Source organism: Artemia franciscana, chromosome 2, assembly GCF_032884065.1.
Source record: "Artemia franciscana chromosome 2, ASM3288406v1, whole genome shotgun sequence".
NCBI lineage: Eukaryota > Metazoa > Arthropoda > Branchiopoda > Anostraca > Artemiidae > Artemia > Artemia franciscana.
The window spans coordinates 60042203-60055487 of NC_088864.1; the positions used below are offsets into that span (position 1 = coordinate 60042203).

The following is a 13285-nucleotide window of genomic DNA, read 5'->3' on the forward strand; positions in this document are numbered from 1 at the left end:
ATCACAGCTGATTTCCACATTTTATATTCGTAAGAAGCATTGCTTGTACGAACAACGTTCTTTACAAAAGTAAAAAATTCAATACACTCCAATTATTCCGCTCTCAGGTAAAGGTTATACAACATACCACCTTTTTAAAATATTGCATCAAACAGTTTGTGGTAACGAATTGTAAGGAAAGGAGCGACTCGGCTCAATAGTAACCGAAACTCTACAAAACGAAAGTTTAATATCAATAGATTTATCAAAAGAATCAGCTTATTCTGCTGATCCCAAATGCATAATATTTATTTAGTATCAAAATGTTTAGTTTAGTATTTGTTAACCATCAAAAGTAACGAGCCTCTGAAAATTTGCCTGATTTTTTACATAGGGAGGAATTGCCCCCCTAAGACAAAAGAATCTTAAATGAAAATCAGAAAACCAGATTCAGAGAACGAGAGAATGTATCTATAGAAGTTTCAAGCTCCTATCTGCAAAAATATGGAATTTTGCCATATCACGGATGCGTGTTTATATGGGTCTTTTTCCCCAGGGCTGATTATATCGAAATAAGGATTGTAGAAGATCGGGAGAGGGTGGATTGGAACTGAAATTTAAAGTTCTAGTGCTATTTTTAGTGACCAAAAAGATTGGAGGGAAAATGGGCCTCCCCCACGCCAATTTTTCCTTTAATATTATTTAATAAAAATTTTGAGATAGCCATTTTGTTCAGTATAGTTGAAAGTTCACATAACTATGACCTTAGGTGTAAAATGACCCCCCGGAGTCCGTGGAGAGAGGCGTTCAAGCTATGAAAGTTGCCCATTGTTTACGTATAGTATTTGTTATTGAGAAGTATACATACAATTTTTTTTTTTTTGGGGGGGGGGGGGTTGTGTGTGCTTAAGTTGGATTTATAGGGATAATCTTTCTTTGGGAGAAAAATTTTCTGGGGGTAAATATTCCAGGGGAAATGTTACACTGGGCGATTTGAAGGAATTATAATACGAAATTCTCTTTAATTGTCTTACATTATCTTTGCCAAATTTTTCATGTGGAGATGTTCCAGGGGAATTATCCAGGGTCTTTTTCCACGTGTTTTAATTTCCGGGAAATAATTTCCACAGAAGGGAGCATTTCCGGAGTGACTGAGAATCCGATTATCGATTAAAGTCTTATTCAAACGAAAAAATGCTAAGGAGAATTTTTTCAGGCCGTATTTTTCGCAAGTAATTTTGCAGGAAGGGGGAGTATCAGTGAGGATGGAACTATTTGGAGGGAATTTGAGAGGGGGGGGGGTACTTTATGTTGGATGAAATTTCAACGGTGGATTTTTTTGTGAAGGGGAGGGATATTTTTCATAGAAGTGAGCCAGATTTACTGGTATTATTTGTGAAACGAACAGGAATTACTCCATATACGAAGGGTCACCCACTCCTCAATACGTTGCTCTTTACGCTAAAGTTTGACTGTCTGTCCCAATTTTTCAAGAACGTCTACTGATTCAAGGGAGATGTTTATTTAGAACATGAAGCTTTTTTAAAAGTGCCAACAGCATTAGCGTGAGGAGCAAGGTGTTGAAAAGGGGGGGGGGACAACCCTTCATACAAGGAATAATTCTGTCAATGCAAATTTTGTTTTAATTTTTCTTGTACGGTGAGCCAAATTTGAACCTGCATTAATTGAAAAACGTTCAGAAATTAAATAAAAAAACAAGTTTTTTTAACTGAAAGCACGATGCGACATAAAAACTAAAGACGGAAAGAAATTATTACGTATATGAAAGGGGCTCTCCAATTCTCAACGCCTCAATCTTTACGCTAAAGTTTTAATTTTTTCAAAAAGTAGAGCTGTGGCAAAGAGTCAAACTTTAGCTTAAAGAGTGAGGCATTGAGAAAAGTTTTTTAACTTTCAGCTAAAAAAAATCGTTTTTTAATATTATTATCAAAGCACAATACGCGTGCAGCCAAACTGTTTGTTCTGGTAACAAGTTTTTAAAGTATTGATATGACGTCGCCTCCTATAATTTACACTTGCCATGGTTTTTTTTTATTAGTAGTATGGATAATATGGATTCTAGGCCACGTCATTAATCAATCCAAGTTACTCCATTTTCATTTGAATTCAAACCATTTTAAATGAAAACTTTCGACATTTTGAACATTTTCCATCCCGACATTCAACATGAAAACAGGTCATTGGAAAACAGAGTTTGGTCTCATTTTTATGCCTTTTCACAATTTGAACACAATTGTCATGGTTTCTATGCTGCCCTAGAATTTTAAAATTTCAATGTGTTAAATAATGGATAGTTTAATATCAATATCTAGATGATTATTATTATCTTTCCCATTTCTTTCGAAAATCCTTTAAATCATATCTTTATCTATTTTTTATTTCTTTTCAAAATTAGCTGCTATAGAATTAAATCGTGTTGGTGCAAATAGATCAACCATTTCATTTTTAAAATCAATAGTGATAACAATTTTCTTTCCATACATAGTTATAACACACTTCATTGCTTTAATTATATATTCTATACCAATGTCTAAATCTTCTTTCCCAATAGTTCGATGATATTTATTTTCAATTTTCATTTCATTTAAAAGTTTCTTTATTATTAGTTGATGACTTTATTTAACAAATTTTCTCAATCTGAAATAGTTTATCTAATAAAATGATTTCCTCTAACTTTCAACAAGTCTCCGATAGTGCAAATGGTTAGAGTGGTTGACCCAGAAGAGAAAAGTCTCGGGTTCAATATTGGAAGCCTGCAACATCTTTAATGATTCTATTTGTTAAATGAAACACGAAAAGACTATATAAGATCTCCGTACAGACCAGCATGGCCTGGCGAGTAGGTTAAGCGACAAACTGATCATCAATTACGATCCAACAGTTTGGCTCTCATACTTACCTCGTATAGCAGTTGATGAAGTCAATACGATCTTGCCCCAGATAAAAAAGTAAGAAGCACACAGCTTTTCTCTGAACAAAAACCGTGCGGGGTTTCCTAAGAACCCAGGCTGATGTGAGATCACCAACACCAAAAAATAAATAAAAATTAAGTAGATAACAGCCTGGGGGAGACCTTACCGTAGATCTTAGTTCTCCTTGTGCCGCCAGAGACGCCCAGGGCATCCAGAAAGAGCCACGAGGTATCCCTAATACGTGCTTCTGCCTAGACGTCTTCCCATTGGGGTTGGGCCGTCGGATTGATAAACTTCAGGTCCCGCAGGTATATACGACTAAGTGTATGTTTTGGCTTTCCACTTCTTCGGGTTCCCTCTGGCTGCTATTCGAGCATGGTTCTGGGTGGTCTATCTTTTGTCACACGGATAGTGTGTCCCAAGCAGTACCATCTTCGTTGGCTTATGACATATGTTACCAGGGGCTGATGCGTGATAGAGAGAACTTTCTGGTTAGCTGTGTGGTCCCTTCAGTTAAAGTTCAGCATCCTGCAAAGACAGTTGTACTCAAAAGCGAGAATCTTCTTTTCCTACTGTTGGTTCAGTATTCAGCATTCACAGCTATAGAGGAAAGCAGAGAGGACTTTACTGTTGAACAGCCTTAATTTTAGTTTCAGGGATTACTTTCTCGATCACCAAACAGGCTTTAGTCGATTGAAAGCTCCACTGGCTTGTCCAATCCTAGACTGCACCTCCTTTTCACTTGATCCAGTTTGTCCGACTGTACTTCCAAGGTATCTGAATTCTACTACCTGCTCTACTGAATTGTCCCTGCACTTTATGCCAAGTAGTGAGTCGCCCGTGGCCATGCTTTTTGTAGAACTAATCTTCAGTTCCAAAAGACTTACTTTCTCTCGTGTGACATCCAAAAGCTCCTGGAGCCTTTCCCTGTTTGCCTGAATCAGGGCGATTTCATCGGCGAAATCAAGATCTGCTAGTCGTTCTTTATCGCATATTTAGATGCCAAATCCTGTGCAGTCTCGGAGCGCATAATGGATAACAAGGACAAAAGCAGGGTGGAGAGGACACATCCCTGTTTGACACCAGACATGATACCGAAACACCATGTATTTCCTTCGTGAATTTGAACGCCATGTTGTTTGTCTCTCCAGTGCTTATCTAACGCTGTCTGGATGTGGCAGAGGATTGTCTGTGAGAATAGTTTCACCAAAATAGAAAGGAGGCTGATTCTCCTCCAGTTATCACACTTCGATGCATCTCCTTTCTTGAAAAGCTTGATAAGTGTGCTTTTTCTCCATTCTTCAAGGACTTTCTCCGATTTCCAGATGCAGGTAAAGAATGTCATCCACACCGTTATGCAATCACCTAAATAGGTTTTGATCATTTCTGCTGATATCTTGTCACTTCATGGTGCTCTACCGTTCATCATATTGCGAGCGGCTTTAACTATTTCTCCTGTCATGGCTCTTCTGTATTAATTTGAATGTCCAGGAAAGGGGTTGTGGGGATGTCTGCTTTGTTCGGGAGACTAGGTCCGTCGAAGACTTTCTTAGAATGTACGGCCCAAACATAAGAAATTTCATTGGGGGCTGTGACCATCTTCCTATTTTCGTCTTTAACTGGCCTCTTTAGGCTATGTCGTTACCCGATGATTTCATAGGTAATTTTTTTTAAACAGCTCTGGAATCGCCGCGTTCGGCTGCGTCTTCTGCCATAGCTGGGATTAAATAGCTGGGATTATATCATTTGGATTAAAACACACGAAAAATGTAAAATGGTTACAGTTTAATTGTATAATTTTAGGTGTATCAAAGTAGCTCATAGAAATATACGTTATTGATGCTTTTCGTTTTCCACTTCTCACGAACAAATCTTCATTTTTTTTTATCTTTTTCCGTTACAAAATCGTAAAAGATAACAAAATTTTTACACTTGGGATCTAGGAAATCTCCATCAATATACCGCTTTTATCATTAATCACAACCAAAAAAATCATGTCTGATTCTTCTTCCAAGACATAAGCATTAGATCTTTATATTTTTCTTCTTCGAGATCTTTAGCAAACAGATAAATTATTTGAAAGTATAAGTAATCATAAATAAAGTTCAAGAGTAAACTGGTTTTACCACATCCAGAGTTTCCACAAATCAATAGTCTAAAATGCCATTGAGGTGCTGGTGGATGTTTATTTTTAAAACGACCTTTTTTCTATATTCATATAATTTATTACTTGCTTTTTCATTCATTTACTTTTAAAAATTTTGTTAAATAAAATTAAACTATGAAGCTCATAGCTTTGAAGGTTGCAGGTTAACTTTAATTATGAAGATTAACTTTAATATATAACTGGCTTAACTACAATACCTTAGTAGCTTTATAATACTTTAACTAAGTTATACCTTCAAGGGTTTAAAACCCCAAGGTACTCTGGCTACAGCCAGAAGACAATGTCTTCTGGGATCTGAAAGACAATGTCTTCTGGGATCTGAAATATCTTCAGAATGCTGAAAGACAATGTCTTTCACCATTTCTCCTGTCGTGACATTTGGATATAGAGCTTCTTTATTCTGGGTTCTTAGGAGCATTCTGTGCTTATTTGCTCCTAAATTATACTGATTAAATTATATCTGATAAGCTTTCCATCTTTCTGAATAGTACATCCCTATAGTTTTGCAGTTTAATTTTATACTTTACGATATTAGTTACGATACCTTTTATTTTTTTGTCTGCTTGGTTGTCGTCATCACCACATTCAAGATAGACATATTCTTTAGATCTTAAACCAATGAACGCAGATAATATCTTACCAGACGTTTCATCCGTCATTAGTCCTATGACTTTTCTATTTAACTGAGAAAATCTATAGGATTTATCATTCTAGTAACCCGAAGTATGAAATCTTTCATTCAAATCAGGTTTAGATTTTGATAAAAGTCATCGCTTCTTATATCATCAATAAGACTCTCAGTGTCCAAGTAGCATAAATCTATCACGTCACTATATTTAGGTTTCATATATTTCATAATGAAATTCGCACATAAGTAATTTAGATAATTCTAAAACAGCAAATCCAACATAAATAGGCTTATCTAATTTATTTTTGATTTAGCCATTCTAGCTACTGAAAATTTATCGCTAAATTTGATTTAAGATCTAAAGTTTGGCTTTTTAACAATTTTTGGTATTTGTCCATTAATAGTAATTATTTAAATATTTGTTCTTTTTTTTTAGATTTTCCACAGGCTTTCAAAAATGTGCATTATTCACAAGTTTAAAGAAACTTTTTTGGAAATCATTCGTTCCCTTTTAACATAGTTTGGTATTATCATTGGTATAACCTTTTAAATAATCTACATCTGTGAATGCCAGTATCCTATATACTTTTTAGTACTAAGCCATACTTTCAAAACTTGAGCTATTTTCAATGTAAATGTGAAGGGTCCGCTACCCTTTTGTATACTATAAGTGATGGAAAGAAGCTTTCGTTTGATGCCTTTAAATCATCACCCCCGCTGGGTGTGCTGTCTGAAAACAATATATCTTTTGATATATTTCCATACTTCCTTAATCGATTTAAAATATGTTTATTCCAAATAAGACTTTCTGGGAAATTTGATGACAAACATTTCTACAAATGACTATCAAAATATACAAGTCTTTTACAATTTTAAATTAAATCTGATAATAGGTCAATTAAATTGAAAATCGTGCCATGGATTAAAACTTCATTCTTACTACGATCAATTTGTACATCTTCATTTTCAGCGAGATAATTCAATACTACTCACGATGAGGTCCACTCACGGTTTCACACTACTCACGATGAGGTCCATAATACTTGAAAAATCCTTAGATCAATTTTTTCTTCCAGTTTTGGCGCTTTCAATCTTTCAGAACTTCCTGAATTTTATGGTTCATCAATGACATTTACTTTGAGCTGTCTTTCACGGTAGGGCTTATTCTTGTTTACATGTCAAAGGGCATTTTGAAGCAAAATTAAAGTTTCGTCATCGGCAATTTTTTCATTGTTTCTAAATTTATCAAGATTACCTTCAAAGTGCTCTTTTGGGGAAAGAACGAGTTCTATTGGCATCAATTTATTGGGTTCAGTATTTTCTTCTAGAGAATAGTGTTTAAAAGTCTAGCGATTATTGGTAGTAACAATGAAAAGAAACTACCACCCGGTTAAACAAATCGTTTTCTTTTAAAATATTTTCCTTTCTTTTTGCAAGCCTGGGCACACGAAAGTGAATGATGTTGCTTTGTCTGTTGTCTAAATACTTCTGGCAGTTGAACATTGTCTTCAGTTGAATTTAAACAAAGCTCAGTTAGGAGATGAATTCGTGTTCAATACCGTTTTTATAGTAGCTTGATTGAATGCTGACAGTAAAAATCTCGCTTTATTGGGATATATCTGGTTCTTTAAACTTATTAGAGAACTTGAGTCACAAATAATCTTATATATGATACACTTGAACTTGCCCCTCCCCCAAAAACTGGACCTTACATACATTATAATAAAACTTCACCATGAGTTTTTTAAATTTATAGAATTGGGCTACCAGCGGCAATATATTCATTTAATGCTACGTTTCTTTTTTCTTATCCAAAAGGACCATATTGGAGTCTATGATCATAAATTATGTGTGCTTCTGATCTGCAATGATTCGAGCACATTTTTGAGTCTGTTACAACGTCACTTACTTTTGCTTTATTATTCAAGTCTCTTTGCTTGTGAGCAAAAGAGACCGCAATGGCTTCATGTCCTTTGACACTACTCGAGTTTGATGGATTGCACAGGATACATAAGTTTATCTTCGATGTCTAATGCCACTTTTGTCGTTCTGAGGGAGCGAATTCTAAAAGTTTTTGAGCCACAGGACTGGGTGGTCGCCTGAAACAATCTCCACGGACTGGTATCCATGACGCTTGCAGTGTCTTAAGTGGTGTTTCAACCTTAATTTGCTACGAAGTTTAGACAGACACATTGAACAATAAAATTATGTCCCATTATGTCCCTTTTTATCCTCGCTTAAAAACCGACTAATATTTGGAATTGGAAAAAAACTGCCCAATTGAATCAGGGTCTTTGGCAGGCCCGTAAAGAAGTTATACCCAGTGTTTTACCGAATCAATTGACGGAGCCCTTACTGAATGTTTTACCCCTTTTATCTTTAATTTCCTCCTCTTCATACTCTGTTTTGTGCTGTGACACTAAGACGCCGATATCTAAATGATCGTTAACCCTCTAAAATATTTATCCCCTTAATTGTTATAGGACATTGCCCCTTAAAACAATTACAGTTTAATTTAGGAAACTCTGACCCCTCCCCAACCCCATTAACTGCCAAATTGTCCAAATCTTAATGGCATCCCTGTCTTTACAACGATTTATGCTCTGTCACAAGGACTGAATACTTGAAGCACTCTAAGCCCGTATCGAAAGAGAAGCGTTTTACACATTGACAAGTCCTTAAATCTGAATTATATTTTACTCTCCCTTCCCTCTTCCACCTCTTAAAACAAATTCTATTTTTAAATTTTGTGACATTGACATCTATAGCTTTCGTGGCAGGGACAATGTGTTCTCAAAGTATGCCCTTGGTGTAGGTGGTGATGGTGGTATGTTAACATAGAAAACAATTAGAGCTTATTATCTCTTTGAAACACTCTGGATTTTATGAAAATATTTTGATTTGATTTTGATTTCTTGAAAACGAATGTAATATTAATCTTAAAATTTCTTGAGTGGGCAATCTGACCCCTCGGATGTATTGAAACCACACTACCATCTAATGGTTTAATGACCATAAAAGGACAGCCAAAGTGACCCTTCGTACCCATACGCTCCTTACTAAGAGCTATAAATTTAAGACCAGAAATTACCACATAAATTTGCTATTATTTTATATTATATTTGTTATTATATTATTAAATAGGGCTGTCCCCCTATTTAATTTTCAGTTATTATAATGTTCCCAAGAGTCTTAAAAAGCTTACGGAGGGGGAGGTTGTGTCCACTGGCGGTAGTTCTTCACCAAATAAGTCCGTCAGTAGATCCTTGATCCATGCAGGCATTTCCGGTGCAGCCTAAAAGAAGAATTTGTTTTTATTTCCTTCAAACATTTATGATTTTAAGCTGCGAAAACGATTTATATTGTGCTGGAATAGAGTATTAATCTAAATACCTGTGGGTCCTCAGACCCTTCAGAGCTAACAAACCCGGTGCTTATTATTCAGCAAATAAAGAATGTCTTATTTTAGTCATTTCTCTCTTAGGAGCGAGGGGGACTTCCCTCAAAACTATCGACAGGCCGCCCTATAGTAAAATAAAAGGTATGCATTACTTTTTAAAGATGGGTAGTATCATCAGTGTTCTTAATAGTTCCCAGAAAAATTTAGTTTTTAGCGTTAAATACAGGGTGACCCAAAAAGATCCGTACTCATATTTTATTCGATAAAAAATACATTTTTTAACAAATATCTTTTGTGTTGCAGGACATGAAAAGTGAACCTTTGGATGATTGTTTGCAGCTATAGTTGCCCCAAAAATGTCTTGGACCAATCAGCAGAAGATATTCTCCCTGGAGACCTATTTTGCGACAAAAGCATACCAGAATGTACAAATTTAGTTTCGAAAACTTTTCCATTGTCGCAGCTTTCCACCAAAATTAACGATTGTTAGCTGGTTACAAAGTTTAGAGAGCATGGGACTGTTGTGACTTATGTTCTAAAGCCACAGGGGGAACTTATTCAGGCTGGGAAAAGAGGAAAATATTGCTGCAGTGCGGGACTCAGTAGGACGCAGCCCTAGAAAATCAGTGCGTAGACACAGCCAAGAACTCGGAATGACAAGGGAGTCACTGTGGCGTGTTCTTACGTTCAATTGGACAGAGTTTCCTTGCACTATATTTCCTGTGGCTTTATAGTTCCCCCTGTAGCTTTAAAATAATAAGTTCCCCCTGTGGCTTTAAAAAATAAGTCTACTACAGTCCCATGCTCACTGCACTTCGTAACTCAACAAACAATCGTGATTTTGGTGGAAAGTTGCGACAATGGAAAAATTTTCGAAACTGAATTTGTACACTCTGGTATGATTTTGTCGCAAAATAGGTCTCCAGAGAGAATGTCTTCTGCTGAAAGGTCCAAGACATTTTTGGGGCAACTATAGCTGCAAACGATCATCCAAAGGTTCACCTTTCATGTCGTGCAACAGAAAGGACATTTGTTAAAAAATGAATTTTTTATCGAATAAAATATGGGTACGGATCTTTTTGGGTCACCCTGAAATAGCGAAAAGCCCCCATCAAACCATTTATTAGGCCTAAAAGAATGAATTGTTTTTGGGATGGGTTATTTTCATTAAACGCTCTCCCAGCAGCATAGAAAAAGCCCCCCCCCCATTCCTTGGTATTTCTCCCTTTATTAGCTTGAACAGGAATGCACATTAGCTTGAAAAAGCGATAAGCTATTTTTTATCGCGCCAATAAATAAGCTTTATGATAGACTATCAAAGAATTTACACTTACAGTAAGATCGACAGCTCCATCTTCGCATTTCGTAGGTGGCACAGCTCTCGATGGCCCCACAGCTTGACTGTAATGGAGCTTGAGGGCCAAAGAGGGTGCATTCTCGTCTTGCAGGGAGAGCGTAGAAGCTCCGGCAGCTTCACTGGCATGGGGCATGGGAGCCGAAAGGGTAGCATCATGGCCTTGTATGAGGGACGTTGGTCTTGATAGGCCGGAATACCTAGTGAATGAAGGTCTTGAGGGGGTCTTCTCCCCGCTTTGTATAATCCTTGGCTTCTTTTGGGGAGGAAGCTCAGAATTTGTCATAAAAAAATTAAATCTTAGTTTTTCATGTAGTGAAAAAAATACACTTATGGAAATCAGTTTTTATGAAAAAGACATACATGGATAATCTTATCTACCCACCTTGACGGTAGGGAGCCCCCATAAAATGTCATAATGATACGGGACTATTGATGGCAAATGATGTGTAAGCCCATTTCCTCTAGGAGGAATGTAATCTTCCTTAACCTTAGTAAGGCGGCTATTTAGCAGAAAAACTTAATTAGGGAATACCATAGACCATGAGCATTTCCTTGTGTTTTATTGTCTCAATAACATAATATCTATAAAGTGTGTTAAAACGTAACAGGAAAAAGGTGAATAAATCATACCCTTTTGCCCTGGTGCCTACTTAATTTCCCCCTTCTTTATCATTGTCAGAAATCTTCCCTCTGCATCTTCAAGCATATACTTAATATACGAGTATTTTGGCTTAGAAGTAGTTTTCACGAGGATAAAAAAAAAATTCAGAGAAAAGTAAAAGCTTTAAAAAATTTGGCATTATCTAGCCATTTGAGAATGTTAGTGCTTCAATTGCAGATCAAGAATTCGAAATCTAGATCACAATGCAACAACCAATTGAGAATACAGGGTTTCGTTTGGATCCGAGAACATTGATTTACAGTTATTTCCTTAAAGAGCGATAACATACAGCGCTAGCATGCTAAAAGTGGCACATGCTTCAAAATACCTTCCCAGTAAAAGTATGTAGACCTCATTGCATTTTCCTAACCTAATCCCCCTTCTCAAGATAGTGGAAAATAGAATTTTTGGAGAGTTAGGGTACTCCGTTAATAAGATTAAATAAAAAAACAGGTTTTTTTTAGCTGAAAGTAAGGAGCGACATTAAAACTTAAAACGAATTAAATTACTTCATATACGCCCCGCTCTTTACGCTAGAGTTTTTTACTGTTTTAAAAAGCAGAGTTGAGAGAAAGAGTCAAACTTTAGCGTAAAGAGCGGGGTGTTGATGAGGAAGCAGCCAATTTCATATACGAATTAATTTCTGTTCGTTTTAAGTTTTAATATCGCTCCTTACTTTCAGTTAAACAAACTTGTTTTTTTTAATTTAATTTCTGAACGTTTTTGAATCAATGCAAGTTTTGATTTGGGCTCTCCGCAGAGGAATAATTAACATGAAATTTGCAAGTCTATTTTTTTTTGCTAAATGGCTTTCCCATGGTTTAAATCGAATGATTTTGAGAAAAAAAAAGGAACGGTGGAGGAAGCCTAGTTGCCCTGAGATTTTTTGGTTACTTAAAAAGGCAACTAGAACTTTTCATTTTTTACGATTGTTTTTATTAGTAAAAGATAAACGTAACTTATAAATTAGCTTACGTAACGAACTTTTATATTCTCATGTTTTTATTACATATACGAGGGGCTCACCCCCTCGTCAGTACCTCGTTCTTTACACTAGAGATTAAATTTTGTCCCAATTCATTAAGAATGACCCCTGAATCACAAAAGCCGTAGAATAAATAGTTGAAATCACTAAAAATACTTTAGCGTAAAGAGTGAGGTATTAGGAGGAGGTGAGCACCTCATATGAATAATAATTTCTCTTCGTTTTAAGTTTTAATGCTGCTCCTTACTTCCAACTGAAAAAAAACTTTTCATATTTATTTTCTCATTGTTTTTTTTTTTTAAATAATGCTAGAAAATCTTGCGCTCCCTTCAAGAAAATTTTCTTCTCCTATGACAAATTCCTAGATAGAAAGTTCCCCCAACATATCCCCCTCTTGTCAACCCCTCCCCCCAACCAAAAAATCCCCCTGAAAACGTCTATACACCTCCCAATAAGCCCTACTATATGTAAGCACTGGTCAAAGTTTGTATCTTGTAGCCCCTCCCACGGGGACTTTGGTGGAGTGAGTCGTCCCCAAAGACATTGTTATAAGGTTAAACTTTTCCTATTTATTTTTTCATTGTTTTTTTTTTAAATAATGCTAGAAAATCCTGCGTTCCCTGCATGGGAATTTTCTTCCCCCATGACGAATTCCTCGATGGGAAATTCCCCCAACATATCCCCCTCTTGTCAGCCCCTCCCCCAACCAAAAAAATCCCCCTGAAAACGTCTGTACACTTCCCAATAAGCATTACTATATGTAAGCACTGGTCAAAGTTTGTAACTTTGAGTAGCCGTGGGAGTAGCCCCTCCCACAGGAACTGTGGGGAAGTAAGTCGTCCCCAAAGATATAGTTATAAGGTTTATCGACTACGCTGAATAAAATGGCTATCTCAGAATTTTGATCCGTTGACTTTGGGAAAATGATTAGCGTTGGAGGGGGCCTAGGTGCCTTCCATTTTTTGGTTGTCAAAACACAACAAAAAAAAACAAACAAACAAACAAATAAACACACATCCGTGATCTGCCTTCTGGCAAAAAATACAAAATTCCACATTTTTGTAGATAGGAGCTTGAAACTTCTACAATAAGGTTCTCTGATACGCTGAATCTGATGCTGTGATTTTCGTTAAGATTCTATATATTCGTTATTTCTAAAATAAGGCAAATTTTCT

General features: G+C 36.3%; 1 protein-coding gene across 1 annotated transcript; it reads right to left on the minus strand.

Annotated features, from left to right (window-relative positions):
- Positions 1-3885: 3885 nt before the first annotated feature.
- On the minus strand, positions 3886-4296 carry LOC136035325 (uncharacterized). The gene has a single exon (XM_065717050.1). It carries the CDS (start codon positions 4294-4296, stop codon positions 3886-3888), a length of 411 nt encoding a protein of 136 aa, XP_065573122.1.
- Between the last annotated feature and the right edge of the window lie 8989 nt (positions 4297-13285).

What these genes read in the sequence shown, in the direction of transcription:
- LOC136035325 (XM_065717050.1), bottom strand. Translation starts at nt 4,296, where the DNA reads ATGATCAAAACCTATTTAGGTGATTGCATAACGGTGTGGATGACATTC.